The sequence below is a fragment of the Lissotriton helveticus genome, chromosome 2_2 (genome assembly GCF_964261635.1).
Source record: "Lissotriton helveticus chromosome 2_2, aLisHel1.1, whole genome shotgun sequence".
NCBI lineage: Eukaryota > Metazoa > Chordata > Amphibia > Caudata > Salamandridae > Lissotriton > Lissotriton helveticus.
In genome coordinates, this window is record NC_136060.1 from 274,864,513 (window position 1) to 274,885,033 (window position 20,521).

At 43.9% G+C, this 20,521-nt stretch overlaps 1 protein-coding gene across 2 annotated transcripts in view; it reads left to right on the forward strand.

Annotated features, from left to right (window-relative positions):
* Positions 1 to 20,521, forward strand: part of ADGRA3 (adhesion G protein-coupled receptor A3) — a 499,756-nt gene that overhangs the window by 316,837 nt on the left and 162,398 nt on the right. For both annotated transcript variants that reach the window (XM_078678405.1, XM_078678406.1), the window contains one exon: positions 6,603 to 6,804. In XM_078678405.1, the coding sequence (XP_078534531.1) occupies positions 6,603 to 6,804 (202 nt within the window). The remainder of the gene's footprint in view (positions 1 to 6,602; positions 6,805 to 20,521) is intronic.

Here is a 20,521-nt window from a genome sequence, read left to right on the forward strand (position 1 = left end):
TAATCAAATAGTAATAATGTATACATATGCACGATTACTTTAGCATTATTCTACAGCTTGAGTACATATAGTATATATGACTGTTTTTCCGTATATTACATAATTTCGAAATGCATTATATGTATTTTGGGGTGGTAAGGTATACACGATACTCTACAGTATGTTTTACTATGCCTAGATCCGTAAATATGGCCATAGTTAGCGTGGAGTGGGTGTGATGTATTCCTATAGGTTCTGTATCGATCCCCCTATTCCTGACCCTATTCTGGTTAACAAGTTAACTAGCAGCCATCCCATGATGCAGAAACCGTTATCTGATTACGCCAGACCACGGCACAGGAACGCGTTATCTGATTAGGTCATAAGGCTTGCCATCTAATTAGGCAAAGCAATATTCCTCCAGCCCCTGATAAGGCATACGGAGTTCTCAAAACAAATCAAACCTATGACAACCTGGGAAAAACCCTGCGGCCATTGTTTTGATTTCACCGAGAACTTCAGCAAAAGAATGTGCTAACGACCAGTTCGTATGACATCCTTATTGACGTATCTATGTCCATCCTTACGTCAATCTCGGCACCTTACAGGTATAAATATTACCGATATTGCCTTAAGCAAACACACGCGGTGGTGACGAGATCGGAGCAGCCAGACTTGCCGAAGCCCAGAGCAGAGCAGACCCCGCTGGCGCAGCCCCGCCTTCCTGACACGCTGAGAACAAGACGCTGCCTTTCTCCTGCCGAGAAATCCAGCTCCGGCGCTTCCGAGCAGCCCTTGCAGGCAGCCTGGAATATCGAGACCAAAGACGAGAGATACCATCCCTCAACCATCCTAGATTCCAGGTACAGAACTGAATAACCCCTTGCAGAGAATTCTTGAGTCAGTCACTTGGCAAAACAAACTTAACTTAAACTGCTACTTTCTATCCCCGCCCACGTATTAGGCTTAGGTCAGGTACACTGGGGTAGGCGTAATTAGAAGCACCAGTTGAGTACGATTAGTCAAATGTTTATATGTATGTGTCTATTTTATCCATTTTAAACCACCATATGGCTTAGAAACCATATAAATGTTTTTACAGTATTATTTTATACTTCTGCTTTTATTGTATGCACTTTACTTAACCATAAGTATTGCGATAATATCGATTCATTTCTCTTGTATGAGAAAAGAGACTGATCAATAAATAACATCTTTTATTGAACACGCCCGTCTCTTCCTTTTCTCTACAAACTGGTGAAACTAAGAATGCACGTACTGACTGAGTAAAATAAGTTGTCTTTTGTTTTCACACGACTCTAGAGATACACTCTTGATTAGGGGAGAGCAAAGTTGTCATGTTCTATGGTTGTCAGAAACGAAATCCCTTCTTGTCTATCCAGGGAGGTTCAACTCCTCCTTGCCTATTCGAGAAAGTTTCTAGTAAACTCTGAGCTAGCTGGCAAACCCAAAACTTTAAGTCTAATATCGACAATAGAAGACCTAGTTAACGTCTGGTCTAGGCCTATACTATTGAAGGTATTATTCCAATGCGCAGAGCCTATTGGGATAATAGGAACTACACTACAACATCCATTAGACTACATCTTGCTGCAATAGCAGACTTTCTCCAAAACAGACACCACTTGTCTTTGTTTAGGGTACCAGCTATCAAAGCATTTATGGAAGGACTTAAAAGGAGAATTTCACCTAGAGTTCCACCCTCTCCAGTACGGAACTTAAATGTGGTCCTTACCAGAGTCATGGGTCCCCCATTTGAACCTCTGCATAAATGCGAATTACAATTTCTCACCTGGAAAGTAGCTTTCCTGGTTGCGATCACCTCTCTCAGAAGAGTCGGTGAACTCCAGGCATTAACCATACAAGAACCATTTCTGCAAATCCATCATAACAAAGTGGTTCTTAAGACTAACCCAAAATTTCTATCTAAAGTTGTGTCTACTTTCCATCTTAACCAGTCTGTAGAACTCCCAGTGTTTTCCCTCTACCAGACTCAGTAGCAGAACAAGCTCTTCACATGCTAGATGTAAAAAGAGCAATACTTTACCACATTGAAAGAAAAAAATACTTTAGGAAGACTAAACAACTTTTTGTGGCTTCCTCCCCACCTCATAAAGGCAATCCTATCTCAAAAACGGGGATTGCAAGGTGGATTGTTAAATGCATCTAAATAACCATTCCCCCTAGAGCTCACTCCACACGTAAACTAGGGGTGTCTATGGCATTCTTAGGGAACATTTCCCTAGATGACATCTGCAAAGCAGCAACTTGGTCTACACCACACACGTTCACAAAACACTATTGAGTAGATGTGCAAGTAAAACAAAAAGGAAAACAACAAGCTAGTATGGGCCAGGCTGTATTAAGAACACTTTTTCAAACAACTGCAACAGATACAGGTAGCCACCACTAAGGAGGTTACTGCTGTATAGTCTATGCACAAGTATACGAACTACAGCTCATATGCCTCGAACGGAAAATGCTACTTACCAGTATGCATCTGTTCTTGGCATGTAGAGCTGTAGATTCATATATGCCCACCCGCCTCCCCGGATACCTCGCTCTGTTCCAGTACTATCTTACTTAAAAACATTACACATGGACATCCTTTTCTATTTCTTACTCACTCTATCATAACCCTCCATGGCAAAACATATGGAGATGGCGTCGATGCCCATGCACACTATCGTCCTAAGGGGAAGTCACCTACCTCGGGATTACAAAGACTTCTTCCAAGATAAAAACGAGAGTGCAAACATCCGAGCCCAACACCAGATGATGATCTAGGCACAAGTATACAAATCTACAGCTCCACATGCCAAGAACAGATGCATACTGGTAAGTAGCATTTTCCTTATGGACCATATTCATAGGGTATGCATTTTTGCCTGTTGCTATATGTATTGAAAAACCAATTAGTTTGTCAAATTTGTCGTTTTTAATGTTAAGCTATTGCATCAGTAATGTCTGTTTAAAAAGAAAACCGGAATATATCTTGATTTTTAAGTTAGTTTGCATGAATATATTTTTTTTTAATGTTTCATGTTGTGTACACGGAGTTCTCTCCTAGTATGTAGTACTTATGGTTTCTCATGCTATATAGATCACTAGTTGCCTAGGGAATCTTTTTTGAACAATTGTATTTGCCCTTCCCTTGGTACAGATATTAGTAGCAGTGGGTCCTTAAATTCACACTTAAATCTTTACTTATAGACACGCTTTTTGATGGCTGCCGCCTATTCAGTGATATGCCCAACATGGGGCTTGAGCCCTTTAAGGAGAGTCAGGTCACCTCCAGATCCCTAGGCCTCTTCTTAGATTCCAGACATCATCACTCCTTCTGGGGCCGTAGCCGGGGCTTCCATGAGCATCAGCAATTCCAGGCTTACCCTCCGGGCCAGCAGGCATCCCAGTCATTTTGTGGCTGGGTATGTGGATCTCGCAGAGGATGTGAAACCCAGACCCTGCATACTGTCCAGTTGCCCGCCCCTATGACTGCTGCAACCTCTAATCCTCTTTAATAGGCCCTCAACACAGCACAACCACCCAGATGGCAGTAGGATCAGGCACCACCTGCTTTAATTGCAAGCAATAACCTCCAACAAGAGGGTGTTTCAAATCGTATTCTGGGTCCATTTCTGGTAATCCTGCCTCCCATGCCACCACACCATCGTCCAAACGGCTCAAGGAGGACCATCTCTCTTTTCTACATCAGGAAGTGCAGGCCTTGTTGGCCAAAGGAGCTGTAGAGTAGGTGCCCGAATCAGAAGTGGTGCATGGTTGTCATTCCCACTCTTTTCTGGTGCTGAAAAAAGACCGAGGTCTCTGTCCAATCCCAGATCTTCACTCTCTCACCATCACCATATTCCTACAGAAAGAGAAATTCAGGATGTTCACTTTGGCTCAGACTGCATCTGCCTTGGAATCTGGAGACTGGATAGTAGTGCTTGACACATTCTTGTCCTGCAGGCCCATAGGCATTACCTACATTTTACAGTAGGTCAGAAGCGTTTCCACTTTGATATGCTCCCTTTTGGACTCATCAGTACCCCTCTGGTGTTCATGAAAGAGATGGCAGTGGTTGCAGCACATCTGTGGAGGTCAGCGGTTCCTGTCTTAGTTGGCGAAGAAGCACTTTACTGAAGGTTTGCAGGCTCATTCCACCAGAGCCAAGGTCGCTACTACTGTGTTAGCATGTAGAATCCCTGTCCTGAACATATATCAGGCTGCTGTGTGCCTGTCTCCCAGGTTCACAAAACACTACTGCCTGGACAGTCAGGTCCGTTGAGACTTGCATTTTGCCCATTCGGTCCTTCAGGACTTTTTGATTTAAGCTGGTTCACAAACCCACCTCCGGGTAGGCATTGCTTGGGTATCTATTCTAAGGTGAGTTATCTGTGGTTGGAACTCACTATCAGAAGAACAAGTTACTTACCTTCAATAATGCTTTTTCTTTTTCGGATTCCTCACTGATCCTCCCCTTCCTGCGAAATGTGCTCTTCACCCTAAAGATCTTGTTAGTTTCTGCACACTGGTCACACGTCGTTCAGTAATGGTGGCGCGTTTTTGGCGTGGAAATAGTTGTGAAAGAAACGGATCTCAGTGCGCTGGGGTAGCTCACTGGGGTGGCACCTAATGGGCATCTCAGACCTCACTTACGACGCGGCCAGCATCAATGTGGAACCGCTCAATGCCACCTTCCGGCATGCAAAGATACTGCTCAAGATTTTCCGGATCTGATGCCTTTGGAATATTTTAAGGAGAGGAATCTGCGGTTATATAGTCTCTAAATAAGGTGAGTAACTTATTCAACAAAGCTAATGTATCTTGCCTCGGTGAAACTCATTGGCTTGGCTAATTCTTGTTAGGAGGCCAGTATCAAAGGTATTAGACACTCCGGTGGAGGTGGGTGTCATCATTGAGACTGTTTGCATAGAAAGGCTCAATAGTGGAGGCATGATTAAATATTATGGCACCCATAAGGTAGTGGAAAAGCAAGTGTACTTAAAATATTCCAGCTTCTTCATCTGGAAGCCTGAAACAGGAAGGAGGAAAACAATTTCAGGATGGTATCAGTTTCCTTATTTATGGAGATAAATAGTGAATAGTGCCTCATGATAAATCTTATTGACAACAGCTGAGAGTAAAACGAAGACCTAAAGCCAAGCATCAAGATTAATTGAAAGACATACAGCATCTTACCGGTCCCGAAGAGTTACCATTGCTGTGCTACATCTGGGGCAAGACAGATTAAGGAGCGAATTAAATTCAAATCCCTTTGCTTTGTACATCGTATTGCCCATGGCAAAGGCCGAACTATTTGAAAAAATCTTTTTACCATACATCGCCCCATCAGGAATCTGAGATCATCTGGAACGATGATGCTTAAACTCCCCAAAGTCTCCAGAGCCAGGATGGGTGGATGTTCGTTCAGATACTTGGCCTCCAAAAGCTGGAACGAACTCCCGCTCGATCTTAGGATGGAACCCTCGGAAACTAGGTTCCGGGGTAAACTTAAAACATTCCTCTTTCCCCCGGTATAATCCATCATCATCCCTCTGTACCTTTTTGGCTCGCCCTTGCTCGTTCCTCGGGCAACTTAGCAGTATTTAGCGCGGGGACACACTGCTCTGTGTAGCCAGGCGCTTTAAAAATGGTTTTATTATTATTATTATTTCAGTGTGCTTCAGATATGGTTCAAGATGTGAGCCAGAAGACGAAGTAATGTCATTTTCTATGAATGTGTCAGTAAATTCAAAAGAGGAAGATTAGAAATAGATCACCACAATTAACGGGCGTGGGTTTGTTGTTGCAAGTGTTTTCATTATCCTTAATTGCCACTTAGAGTTCTTTCTTATGGGTGCGAAGTTATAGCTGTAAAACACAACAACAAAGGCGAGTATAGTTTCATTTGTGACATTTGTGACGAAGGAAAACAATAATAAAAGCAGTGTATGGCTGTGCTATATTACTCTACACATAATTGCATTCTGGCGCATACATTCCAGAAAAGAATAACCACAAAGAATCTTAAAAATATGCTTCCTTTGCATTCTGCCACAATCGTTCCAGAAAAGAATAACCACAAAAAATCTTTAAGATATGCTTCCTTTGGTGTACTTAGACAGTCCCAACTAAACTGTTATGGTGGTCCCCTGACTCAATGCATTGCTTTGAACTGGTGAATGACGGATTGAAGCCTGCAATTGATTCTGTTAGAGTGGTCTCTCTGTTTTTAAGTAGGTTTGAATTCGTTTCAAATTAAATCTCACAAGCCAGAACTTGTACAGTGTGAATTTCCAGAGAGCAGCTCGTGTTTTTAACTATGAATTGTATTATTGGTTGAAATAATAGCCATAACTGTGCTGGGTGGTTTTATATTTTTCAATCGCAGTCATGTCATCAGGTGGTTCTATTTAACGTTACCATATACAAAGTGAACTTGAGTGGATATATAATAACATCATAAACGTTTTTACATGCCTATATTTCAGTTATCTTTCTGTGAGAGGACAGTCAGCCTGGTTGTGATTTGCAGTGGTCTATTAATTTAGGAATCTGCTGTGTGCATAATTCCCCTACTCTTGGTTTCTGCATTCCAGATGGCCTAGGACGCTTGCTGGCATAACTGCATTCCTGCTTTGTACTCGCTACTCTGCGGGTACTGGGATCTATCCTGGCAGCCCTCAGGATGAAATCCGAGCTTGGCGCCGATGTGACCGAGGAGGCTTCTGGGCAGAGGAAGACTATTCTCGGTGCCAGTATGCTAATGATGTCACCCGGGTCTTGTATATGTTCAATCAGGTAAATAGTATTTGTTTCTCTTTACGGAAACTTCATTTTGTTAAAGAGCATTGTGGACAAATAGCATATTTCACTGTTTTACAGCGTACAAAGCAGCTGCTTCTGATCAGCCCTTTTTATTTTCTCGCCTTAAGCCTGAGAGTTTAATAGTTAGGCACATGCATCAAAATGCAAACAGAGTTGTACAGCCTAACACGGAGTCGAAAAAAATCAAATACATTGGAGTGTAAGGCTTTTGCTATGTGGGCAATGAATGCACATACTTTACTCGCTAGAGAGCCGGTTGGGATGGCATGGAAACTGCTACACAATCTATGTAGATGGACCTTGATGTGACAAATGCAATTCATTCTCCATTGGTAGTGAGGTAGTGTTACGCAGACATTCGTAGAAAGAGCATTTGTTTTCTTGGTCAGTGTGCAGGCACTAATCACTGACATGATTCTGGAAGGCAGAGACCTTTTGAGGAGAAAGCTGGTAATGTGATTGAATGCTTAAAATGAAAATAATGACTTCGCTACAGTACTGTGGTTAGCTTCTCCCTCAAAGTCGACCAACAATATTGGCATTTTTGCAGCACCGTTATCAGCCTCATCGGCCATTGCAACCTCCCTAGCCACACAGTGTCAGCAGGAATAGTTTTGGGATAATATTGGTGGAACAGCAGGGAGATGAAAACAAAACGAGTATTCCTCCTCCTTCCTCGCTGCACCACTTACACCACTAAGATTAAAGAGCTGTTTCTTCAGTTCAGGGATGATAGTGTTATACGAAAAATGCATCCACGTTTTATACCTAAAGTACCAGTAGTATTAATAATAAAAAGGTACTTTGAGAATCCAAGCAACACATCAGAAAGAACCATTCATACCTGGATGCCAAGAGATGTTTAATGCTTTATATTGACAGTTCTAAACCTTTCCGACAAAACTGATTTGTTATTAGTGTCCATGGACACCCACGGAAAGGACAATCTCAGTCAAAATAAGGAATCGATCAGTGGGTGTCTGCAGCCATAGTCTTTTGCCATAATAAAGCAAGGCAATAATACAGCACATTCCACAGACACTGTAGCCGATATTTGTAGGGCCGCTACATGGATGAACAGACAGTTTTACGCAGCATTACTGCCTGGATTCAGCAATTAACAGATTTTCGGCGATGGGATAAGCAGTGCTGAGTCATCTCTTTCAATAAAGTGAGTCTGTTTCCCTCAGAATCTTGCCCCCAATTCCCCCTCCACTCCCCAATTAGGCTCAAGGTTTTCATAGGGAATGCATCTTTTTTGCTATTAATAACTTCGATGTCTTTTGACGAATTTCCACAAAACTGGGAAAAAAACTGCTACTTTTTGACTAGTTTGCGCATGGAACGACATTCGGGGTGATCGTCTACAGTGGATGTATGACATTACAACGCATGATTTTACCACGCATGCCTTTACATCGCAGTTTTTACAACGCATGCTGTTACAACGCATAGCGTTAAGGGGTGCTGGATAGTGAATAGTTTAATTTACTATTCCAACTCCAGTCCCCGTGGATAGTATGGAAGGTGTTGGATAGTAAATTAAATCTATTCCCTATCCTAGAGCGCCCCCCAGCGTTATGCGCTGTAATAACATGCGTTGTAATAGTTGCGTCGTAAAGGCACTGCGTGGTAAAAGTTGCGTTGAAAAGGATGTTCCCCTCTATAGTGGCTGAGATGGGGGCGGGTGGTCCTCAAACACGTTTTCCCCATTAATGTTTCCACAACAGCTTTAGACACTGCTGCAGCCCGAACTGTTGAACATCTGGATTTACATCATATCAGAAAGTTAGATCTTGATCCAGAATGAGCGCTTTTTGTGATTTGGTGTAAATCCGTTCGGAAGTTTTTCAATAGTTTTGAAGAATTAATGTTCAAAATATTTTTATACCTAGGGACATGGAACCTCTGGGGATCTAAGAGATCTCAAGCTGAGAGCTGGTTGGCGGCCACCACGCCAACCAGGAAATGGTGGCAGCTATCTTAGGACCTGGGACTCTGTTCCAAGTCACAAGGTAACGTAACATGCCCTAAAGTAACCATAACTTGCGCAGAGGCGGCTGGTGACATTTTACAGTGGTGGGGCGCAAACTGGTTTGCGAGTGCGGGCCCCAGGCCACTCAGGCCGGCGGCGACACCCGACCCACATACACAACACTCAAAGAAATGTATTCACACACGCATACACACAAACACATCCATTCACAACACTCTCCACCAAACATTCATGCATACACGCACGCTCGCACCAAACACTTTAAAATAAAAGAAAAACACACACTCTTACCTTGCTGCCGGTCCCGGTCCGCGCCACCTCTGGGCTCTGCTCCCCACACGTCACAGGCTCACAGCGCCCCTGGCCAATCCTGGCGCCAGGTGCACAGGTACTTTCTCGCCCGCAGCACGCCCATTAGGGCTCCTAATGGGCATGCGCAACGCCGCAAAAACACAAGTGTGCATGCGTGGGCACGGGTAAAAATTCACCCTCCATCCCCACTCATGCGCACTTGTGTTGCCGCCTGTACAATCATGTCAATCAATCAACATGACGCCCGCCCGGCGGTCTGACGTCATGTTGATTCATTGACATGATTGTCACAGTCTTAACGCAAAAACGCCGAGGGAGCTGCGGGCGGCTGCGGGCAGGGGGGGCTACGTCCCCACGCCCCAATGGACAAACCGCGCCTGAACTCGCGCCCTCGCCATGCACTGCACTGCATATTATGTCCCTCATGACCTCTTCTGTGACATCATTGATAATATCACTATAACATTTGCATTGAAATTATTGATGATAAAATTGTGCATGGCGGGGGCCTTAGTTATGGTTATCTTAAGGCATATATTATAGTTAATTGAGAACTATAAATGGTGAATTTCTGTGGTTTTTGGAGCTCCAGTATTGGCATCTTTCATAGATTCACACGTGATCCACCCTCCTCCCCAACTTCAGCTCACACATGTTATATTATTCTTAAACACTTGTGCTGCAATATTTGAGAATGGTGATCTGGGTAGGGTAGGAAAGGTAAGGGTGAAGGGTGCTGTGTGTGCTGATTGGCTGAACTATTGGTTTCTTGAAAATAACCTAATAGACTTCTTCTCTGATTGTTTACAATTGCACTGCTCTCTATGCTTACTATGGAACTCCCAGTTTGACTATGGCAAAGACTCAATCTATGAAAGATAGCAATAATTCAATAACATTAGTTACAGGTAAGTATCTTTTCCTGCTGTGAGTTCAAGTTTTGAAGTGGGGTCAGCAGCAGCATGGTCAATCACCTCAAGTGACTCGACTGCCTGATGGGCACAGCACATTTTTCTGGAAAATGTATGCCTTGGTGAGAAGCGGATCTGGCAGCATGGCTGTTTTTGTGCACACATGGACACACAGTGGGACGTCCTAATTAGCCACCAGCAGCTCTTTTCCCTATTAGTGGCGAGGATAACACTCTCTAGCATTGCAATTATCGTTATTGGAGCATACCAGCTCTATTTACTGTGGTTATACATGCAGTGTGAAAAGTAAAACCAATCCAGTACCCCTTCAGCATTACTAGATAAAGGCACCAAATGTGGGGAAACCTTAGGTTAGGAATTCCCTCTTTCCCTACACATGATAAATAACCTGTAATCTTGCAGTTCACAAAAACGTGACACAATCAAGACATTTTTAGAATTCCCATCTTACTTCTCGGGCATTATGTTTTTGGTGATATAAAGGATAAAGAACCTTTCTTGAAACATCTTCAGGTTAATAACAATATGGCACAGACACAATCATTTGAGTCATGTATATTTGTATTTGCAGAAAACAAAGTGAATAGCTTTTCAGTTCCTTACAGTACAGTGATATTCAGGTCAAAGTTCAGGGTTCATTTTTTGATTTAAAATCCTTTTTACCTTTATATGTGGCAGTAGTACAGAGAACATTTGTAGTTTCCGGTTGTAACTCTCTCGCCTTCGAGAGCTATTTCTTCAGCCCCCTAGAAACCAGTTTCATGCCACTGACCGTAGTCATTTAAAGCTGTTAAGACCCGAAGTATGCATAAGTTAAAATAAGCAGCTGCTAGTGCGGAGCACATATTTTGTTCAGAGTCAAATTTTGTCAGAGCAGCTATTGTTCAACACCCCTCTGACTTTCCTTTGCGGTTTCAAAAAGCTTCCAGTTTCATTCTGAAACCTGGAAATTTAGTAGGAGACAGTGTAGTATCCTAGTTTTATAATTGATGACTCTTCACACTCAAGAATAGTGGGCGATAAACTTTGTCAAAAAGAGCTAGGCTATAAATCTTCCATCGGTTTCTCCTTCAAGATGTTAGACCTATTTCCAGAGCACAGTAAGAAATTAAAAAGTGTGTTGAATGGTTCTCAGGTTTATTGCAGAGAACCAAACATGTCAGGAGGTTTGCCCCAGATACTTATGCTCCTAAGAACACAGACATCAGATTTTGAACTTAAGAAACTGAAACAGTTCCTCCTTGCAGCATCTTTCCTTTGGATGAATGTGGTGCAAATCTTGAAGGACGTGCAAACGGTTGACTCGATGGCTTCTGTACATCTTCAAGAGACTTACTACGCATCTCTAGTCATGGAAGAACATTTTCAGCATTTGACATCTGCATTAAAGCGGACATCTGAAAATGGGCAGTGGACCTAGAAATGCTACCAAAGCACCCTCACCGTTAATTGCCCTTATTGTATTTTATTATTGGATTCATTTCGTTTATCCTTGCGTGCACCCCTATGTATGCACCTCCTGCCCGAAGATGCCTTCGTCACCAGGAAGATCGAATACACAAAAGCAAAAACAGAGCTGCACCATATACGAAGCAAAGAGGCAATGTGTTACAATAAGGTATAAGACAATTTGTAAATAACTTCTGGCGAATCCAGTTGCCTTTCTTCACTTTATTGTGGAATCATTTGAAATTCATTAAAAAACATCAGCCAACGCATTTCGTCCAGTAAAACCTTGGACTTTTTCAGCGCGGAAATAATTTGATGTATTAGTGTCAAACACTTCCAAAGTCAGGAAACATTCCTTGAAGTATTACATCAAAGATTGGTATCTGTATGCTCTCACCAAGTGTAAAGAATTGTGGCGCAGTGTCCAAGTCAAGTAGAAATCCTGGAAAGATCCCAGTTCCTTAAATCATGTTTCCAATGATAAGTGGCCTTAGAATGGATTGAAAATGAACCACCCTGCAGTGTGCACTTTGATTGGCATCCACAGGGTTCATCGGCCAGCTGAACAGGAGGATGCTGTGATCACTGGCTGTCAAAGCGCCATACGTTGGTTGTCTCTCCAAGGCCTCTATTTGCAATTCCAACTCGCTGTCCGGTATTCAAGAATTTTACCCTTGTTGCCAGAAAAGGAACTTTTTAGGTAACTGGACCTCGCTTTACAATAATTCTGGTGTTTCTGCTATTATTGTATACACTGCTGCAGTAAATGCTTCTATATCAGTGGGTCGAGCTCTAATTTGATCTCCAGTAGAAGAATCTACAGTTGCAGCCATGATTTTGGAAGGTGGAACTCCAGGGGTAGGACACTTCCTAGTTCCTTTAGGTTCAAAATGAATAGTCCTAATTTTGCCATAAGATCTCTCCCCAATAGATTAGCTGGGGCAGCTAGAGAGAATAGTAACTAGCCATCAATGTACCTCCCTTCTATTTCCATCTCCACGGATTTAGTAAATGGAATCCTCATTACTTCCTCAGAGAATCCTTATGTGTCCATTGATCTATTAGAAATTGGAAGGTCTTTGTCTCTAATACAAGATCGGGCTGATCCTGTATCTATGAGCAATGCATACTTCTTGTAGCTACCGTCACAGTGGGTTCCTCATCTGGTCTGTGTGTTACTGACAATACTGGACACATAGAACTACTCTGTGTGCTCCTTCATTACGAGTATCCTCCCTCATAATTTATCTGGAAAGGATATCCTCCTCTCACAATCACACCTCCCTATCCACTTTGAGGTGGAATTGCCATGGGGTGCTTGGTAACTTTGCTGTGATGACATTTGTTGCACCTGGGTTATTGCTGGTTGCTGCATATTTTATTTATGGGTTTGACTGTGGCTGCACTACTGTATTTCCTGGCTGGTTGTAAACTCTTGTCCTTCTATTTTGTTTATCCCATCTTTTAGTCCTGCAATCTGTAATAAAATATCCAAATCTGTAACAGTAATGGCATAGTGGCATGTTTGATCCATTCTTTGGGGACCTATCCTGCCTCTTCCTCTTTGTCCTCCTCTGCTACTTCCGTGTGCGCCTACACTGCACTGCTGTTTTGAGCACTGTTATTGGGTGGTCCCTGGGACCGATCCCACAGACATTTCAGTCATCTGAGTAGTGGCTGCTACTACAGCTTCTTCCAGTGCCCCATTCTTTGCCAACTTGTGCTGCACCACTCAATCAATCAATCAATCAATCAGGTCATTTGTAAAGCGCACTACTCACCCGTAGGGTCTCAAGGCGCTGGGAGGGGGGGGTGCCGCTACTGCTCGAACAGCCAAGTCTTGAGCTTCTTCCTGAAGGAGAGGTGGTCTTGGGTCAGGCGCAGATTGGTGGGAAGTGAGTTCCAGGTCTTGGCGGCCAGGTAGGAGAAGGACCTTCCTCCTGTTGTCTCTCTTCGGATGCGGGGGACGGCGGCGAGGGCGTGGTTGGTTGATCTGAGGAGGCGCTTGGGAGTGTAGAAGTTGATCCGGTTGTTGAGGTAGCTCGGGCCTTGGTCGTGTAGGGCTTTGTGCGCGTGGGTGAGGAGACGGAAGGTGATTCTCTTGTTGACCGGGAGCCAGTGCAGATCTCTCAGGTGTCCGGAGATGTGGCTGCGTCGGGGGATGTCGAGGATGAGTCTCGCCGAGGCGTTCTGGATCCGCTGGAGTCTCTTCTGGAGTTTGGCCGTGGTTCCGGCGTAGAGGGCGTTGCCGTAGTCCAGTCGGCTGGTGACGAGGGCTTGGGTGACCGTCTTCCTCGTCTCGGTGGGGATCCACCGGAAGATCTTACGTAGCATGCGCAGGATGTTGAAGCATGACGAGGAGACGGCGTTGACTTGTCTGGTCATGGAGAGGGAGGAGTCCAGGATGAAGCCCAGGTTGCGTGCGTGGTCCGTCGGTTTGGGCGCGGTGCCCAGGGCGGGGGGCCACCAGGAGTCGTCCCAGGCGGAGGGCGTGGAGCCCAGGATGAGGACCTCCGTCTTGTCTGAGTTCAGTTTCAGGCGGCTGGTCGTCATCCATTCGGCTACGTCTCTCATCCCTTCGTGCAGGTTGGCTCTGGCGGTGGCGGGGTCGTTGGTCAGGGAGAGGATCAGCTGGGTGTCGTCGGCGTAGGAGATTATGTTGAGGTTGTGTTGGCGTGCGATGGCCGCGAGGGGGCTCATGTAGATGTTGAAGAGGGTGGGGCTCAGTGAGGATCCTTGAACCACTGTGGCTGCTGCTTTCTCTGTGACCTCATGCTTGTTTCTCTTTCGCCTGTTTCTTTTTTACAAAAATGGTTTATATGAGCCTGCATCTCTGTCCAGGGTTTGGTTTCAATTCCACTATATTAACAAGATTGTCTTGCACATCAGAGGGTAACCACTTTTTCTATACTTTGTAAAATAGCACAGCATTTCCTTCCGTTGCTTTCAAATCCTGACCTACCTCTTGGGTCTACTTTTCTTTAATTTGGCTGAGAAACTGAGGGGCTGCATTGATTGAACCACGAGACCCAATGTCTGGCTTTTCTGGATACATTTTCTTCAGCTGATCTGAGACTACTGCCCTGAGTTGAATGGGGAACCATTATACCTATTCTCAGTGAGGGTAACTCTCCTCACTCCAGCCTCCTGGCAAACAGTGTCTCATCTCCTATATGAGAGCTAAGTAAACATTTTATGTCCCCTATTCCCAAGGTGATACCTGAAGTTTGCTTTTCAAAAGCTCTAATCCATTTCCGCTCTCTCTGTAGGTGGCGGTAACAACCTTTTAAGATTCTCCCCGACCGTTTATGACCAAGGAACAGATTGAGGTCCCCCAGATTCCTTATGTATAAGGGGCATCTGATATAGGGTTGTGGCACAATAATGGGGATGTGCTGTCTGGCATATTTTTGCTACATGCGCACACATTTCCCCATAAAGTGGTAATCCCGCTCTGGTTCTCCATCACCATAAAGAATGCAATTCTCAGCATTTGCCATGTCGGTGGATCAAAGGAACCTTCTCGTAGCCATGGACTAATCTGTTGTGCTTCACCTTAAGTCCGTCATTCTAAATTATCCACATAAGGTTCAACACTGTATCAACTATTTTCTCCCTCAGCAACTATCTCACTAGAGGTAGGATCAGCACTACGCAAACCTAATTGAGCACTCAACTGCTGCAGTGGTCTATCAAGTCGTGTCAATCCTCTCATAGCTTCGCAAGATTCTAACCTGGGGTCTGGCTGTTCATTTGTTCCCTGAAACTGCAACCGCTCAAGCTGTTGCTTTAGAGCACATGTCCTGCTCTTTCTCTAGTGTAAATATGAATAGACCTTCCCATTCAATGCATTATATGATCAAATTCGACAGTGGGCCTTTCTTGAGTACTAATATCATGAATTGAGTGCCTGACCTTTAGGGATTGAAGTATTTCACCCATGTCATCTAGCATCTACACACCTATGTGTGGACTCTACTGTATTTGCCATCCTCCCAAAACTTACCTGAATCTGTCATGAAAGGTTATCATAATATCCTCCTCTCCTTACTTCTCTTGCAACGCGTCTATCTGCACTATGTGATGAGCATTCCTGAACCCTTTCTGGTGAAACTATTACATTCCCCTTCTGCCAAAGTTTTAGATTAAAAATCCTCGTCTCATCCTTTGGATAATGGCCATCGCGCCTCACGAACATCCCTACCTTTATAATTATTCCATCTAGCATCACCTGCATCTCTTCGCTGTGGGGTAGACATTCACTCCCTAACTACCGTTCCTGCTGTGTCACTTATCTATAACTCATGCAATGTTGCTGTTGATACGTGTGTCTGGGCATCACCATCTCCTGTACCCTGCACTTCACCTCCTATCTTCCTGAGGAGAAGATGAACTGAAATGCAGTGTAAACTGCGATTCCAATTGTTCTGAAAACTGAGTCACCCATCCTCATTTGCTGTCTGGGTACTTGTATGTCTTGGCTTTGACATCTGTGGGACAGTATTAGGAGATCCCTTTGGGGATTGCAAAGGGGTCTCAACTTCAGGATTCTCAAATCCCACTGCGACTTCCTGTAGCTGTGTCGATCGATATATACCAGGTACCTTATGGGAAGTACTCATATGGTCATATGAGATGGGGGAGTGGATGGGGTACGAGGGGTATCAACATTTGAGATGTACCAACATTTGAGAGGTTTCGGGACTTGTCACAAAAGAATGGGCATAAAACTAAAGTGGCCTCTTGTTACTGCAATTTAACTCTTAAGATGTGTAACAATGTGCTCCAATATTTTTTCATCAAATGTTCTATCCTTTGGCCAGGGATACGTGAGCTTCTGAGTAGGCTTAAACCACTTTCTACAATACTTTAATCAACCTCTTTTTGTCACCTGGAAAGGTCTTTTGTATGTGCTGTAAGGGAGTCTCTATAATCCCTCCATATTTCTAACAACTTTTGCAATGTAACTTTTATTTATCCACTCAATGATACTAATTGGATTTTTGTTTATGGCTAGTGTAAAAAACGATTCTTTTTCATCATTTTGTCTTTTCAGTCATATACTAAACAGTATATATTACAATAACATTATACAACAGCATTATACAATAACATCACTCTGTGGCCACAATTCTACTTACATGCATACATGCACTCACCATCAACAGGTAAAATATAAACACTTCAACTACTTCTAAATGTTAATCACCATTGTTTCGACTCCAAACAATAAATGCTGTCAGCACCAACGGGCCACTTCCCTCCTCACTCAAGAGAGGATAACCCTCAAACCATGCATCTCATAGTCCACGGAACGACTTCTGGGCATTAGGTCCCCGACGATAATTCAAGTGTTCAGATCGTATTTGGAGGTAAAGTTTAGCGACATCATCCTTTTCAGCCATCCCTCTATGTCCAATATTAGAACACATATTAGAAATCCAACTTTCAACTTTATATTGCGAAAATTACTCTACCGACTATGCAGGGCCTTAACTTAATATTGTGCAACAAATGTACACAATCTTGCATGCGATAATCTTATATCCTTATGCTTGCATTAAATCTATGCTTACCACTGCTAGAGGGACAAGTCACATAATATATACAAACCATGGAATGAAGCCTGCATTGTCCCCACCTTGAAGATGGTAATTGCTAGGTCCAACCCTCTCCCGTGGATAGGCAGAGCTTTAGAGAACATGGGGTCTGCTTACCTCATCAAAGATGTGCAATGATCATTGCTGCTGAGGTAAGGTAGTATGCCTGTTGCAGCAGTCGGTTGAGAGCAAAAGGGACTCCTATCTGGCTTGCGAATTGTTGCGGGAAAACTTAAAGAAAAACAACAACACTCATCTTTGGCAATGCAAACACAGCTTTATATTGTTGCAACAGTCACTATCTCCATACAGGCAAACAGCTTGTCTCAATTTGCTACTTCACAGGTAGCCACTTGTATACTTAGTCAGACGATGCTTATTACAAACGTCAAACAATGAGATACTTGGAGTTACATATTTGTAAAATGAAAGAAACAAATATATTTCGTCACCTGTGTCCTTAAACCAATTTCTTGCACTGCCTTTATGGCAGTTTTGAAAATGCTTAACAAATTAGCTATTCTCTACTCTTGAATGCATGTGTATGTGTGTTCTCTATCATTTTGCTCCCAAGGCTTCTTATCAGTTTCTGTGTGCTCTTGGCTAACTCAGTCTCCTGCCTCTATTGTTTAATCATGTTTTCAATTTGCTTAGAACACTGAATTCGGGTGCCTATGTGCCAAGACCATGAATTCCTTCATGCTTAGAAACTTAAGTTTTCCTTTAACCTAAGACCTTGCAGGTCATGCACTCTATTTTCATGCGAACTCTGCACCTCTCCGGCATCAGCACGAGATTTAGACCTGCTTCGCTCTTTCACCACATATACTTTTATAATGTTTTCTACTGGCGTCCGCTGTAGCGTAATTTCTTCACATTTCATTTCCTCTATAACATGGTGGGTCCATGTGCATCACAGTAATGACCACCATAACCACACCGTGTAATACCCAGCAACTACTGCTCACCTACCCATAACTTAGACTTTTCAATGAATCAAAAGAAATTCCATTACATTTTAACACATGTATTTCACATTATCAGAGCAATACTGGAGTTTTTGTGTACTTGGCTCTTCGTGAATGTGAAAAAACTAACATTTATGTGATGTTTCACTTAATCATGCAGGGAGAGGCTCTTGTTGTGTTTGTTTTGTAATATGGCTATTGTATTTTTCTACTGCTTTTGTAGAAGTCGCTAGACATGGCCTTTCTTAAGGGAAATTCCCTAAAACATTTTTTTTGTCCTCCTGGTTTTTGCTGACTCTCTTTACATGACTTTAGGACTCTGAGTACTCTTTGGCCTCAGGACATTCCCTTGTAAATTGTACCACAGGTACCATTGGCACTGTAGCCAGGGAAGGCCTCTAAGGGCTGCAGCACTTATTGTGCCACCCCTTATAGGCCATGTACCTTTGCACACATGCACACTGCCTTTGCAGGCTGTGTGTTTTGGTGCAGAACAAAGTAAAGAGTCGACATGGCACACATTCCTGTGTGCCATGCCTACAACCCACTGCTCAGGCATAAGTCAGCCACCCCTCTAGCGGAGTGCACTATACCAGTGGTGAGGGTACCGGTGCATGAGCCCTTTACCCCTACAGTGTCTAAGCCAATTCTTAGATATTGTAAGTGCAGTAATTGTGTTTTTTAAACCTATCTTATTGGGGTCTTTTGATGAAACATGTAATAACAATCACATTTCCATTACATTTTCAATAGCACTCTTATTTCTCAGTTAGTCATTTCTCGGTTTTACTCTGCCGATGGAAGGTCAGTGTATTTCTGGCATTGATACCTTGAATTTGAATTTGAATTTAAAACATTTGTAGAGCGCAGCATACACCCTGCGGTTTCTTGGCGCTGTGTAGACAAGGTTAAGCAAAACGGAGCTGTGGATGGCTGGCCCAGGAAATGACATAAGGCACAATTTACAGAGAAAAGGCTTGTTTAAACAAAAAAGTTTTAAGGTCTTTGCGGAAGGAAGGATAATGGGAGGCAAATCGTAAATGGTCGGGGAGGGAGTTCCAGAAAGTGGGAGCCAGAGTTGAAAAATTGGCTCCTCCCCAATTTTTTCGTTTGTAGCGCGGAATTTGAAGGAGAGATTTGGACGATGATCGAAGCTCTCTGGCAGGAGCATATTCATTAATCAAGGAGGAAATAAAAGCGGGAGCAGACCCCTGGCGAGCCTGGAAAATCATACAGCCAGTTTTAAAAAGGGAACGTTCCTTGACAGGGAGCCAATGAAGCTCCCTAAGGAGGGGTGTAGAGTGATGAGAGCGCGAAAGACCATACATCAATCGTGCTGCTTGGTTCTGAACCATCTGGAGCTTCCGCAGGCTGTACGCAGGGATGCCGTTGTACAGGGCGTTGGCGTAATCCAGCCGCGAAATCACCAGAGCGGACATGATCAGTTTAAGTGCCAGAGGGGAAAAGAAACGAGAAACAGTGCGAATAGTGCGGAGAGTGAGGAAACAGGAGGAGACGACAGAGCTAATTTGTGAGTGTAAGGTGAGTTGGTTATTCACCTTAACACCCAGGGTTTTGACTGTGGAGGAAGGAGTGGGGGAAGGGCCAAACGAAGGGGGCCAAAAAAGAGAGTTCCAGGGACTGGAAGAACCACCTGTGAGAACCAACTCTGTTTTGTCCGTGTTCAATTTGAGATGGTTGTGGTTCATCCAGTCCCTGATAAAAATCATAATAGACTGGAAATTAGAAGTAGAGTGGGGAGAAGAGGAGAGACTGAAAATGAGCTGGAGGTCATCCGCATAGTTATATACGGTGACCTCCAGCTGCTTGAGCGCAAAGATTAAAGGAAAAATGTATAGGTTAAAGAGTAAAGGAGAAAGTGAGGAACCCTGGGGAACACCACAAGTGACGTGGAGTGGGGTAGTCGTGAAATCCCCCAACCGAACCGCCTGGGTGCGGTCCCTCAGGAAGGACGATAGCCAGACCAGGGCTGAGCCCTCGATTCCCGCCGCTCTGACACGTGAGAGCAAGATGGTATGGTCCACCGTGTCAAAAGCGGAGGAGAGATCGAGGAGCGCCAGCGCCTGATGTTTATTCTGGTCCATGCCTTCCCTGAGGTTGTCCAGGACTGACACCACGACGGATTCGGTAGAGTGCCTAGGACGGAAGCCGTCCCTTGCCTATCCTTCTTCCCAACTCCTATTTACCGACCCTCCCGTTAGCAGATCTTCACCAACCAGACTTTACATACATAGTATAAGGTGACTTCCAACTCCCCCCCCCCCCCCCCCCCCCCCCCCCCACCGCCTGCGTTCCCAGCATTCTATTCTTCTCATGTCAGGCAGAAGATATTGATGAGTTATTACCCCCTCAGTTGTGTCCTGCATCCTCCCCTTCATACGATTTCTGTGTTTCCCTGGGGATGCTTCCCCC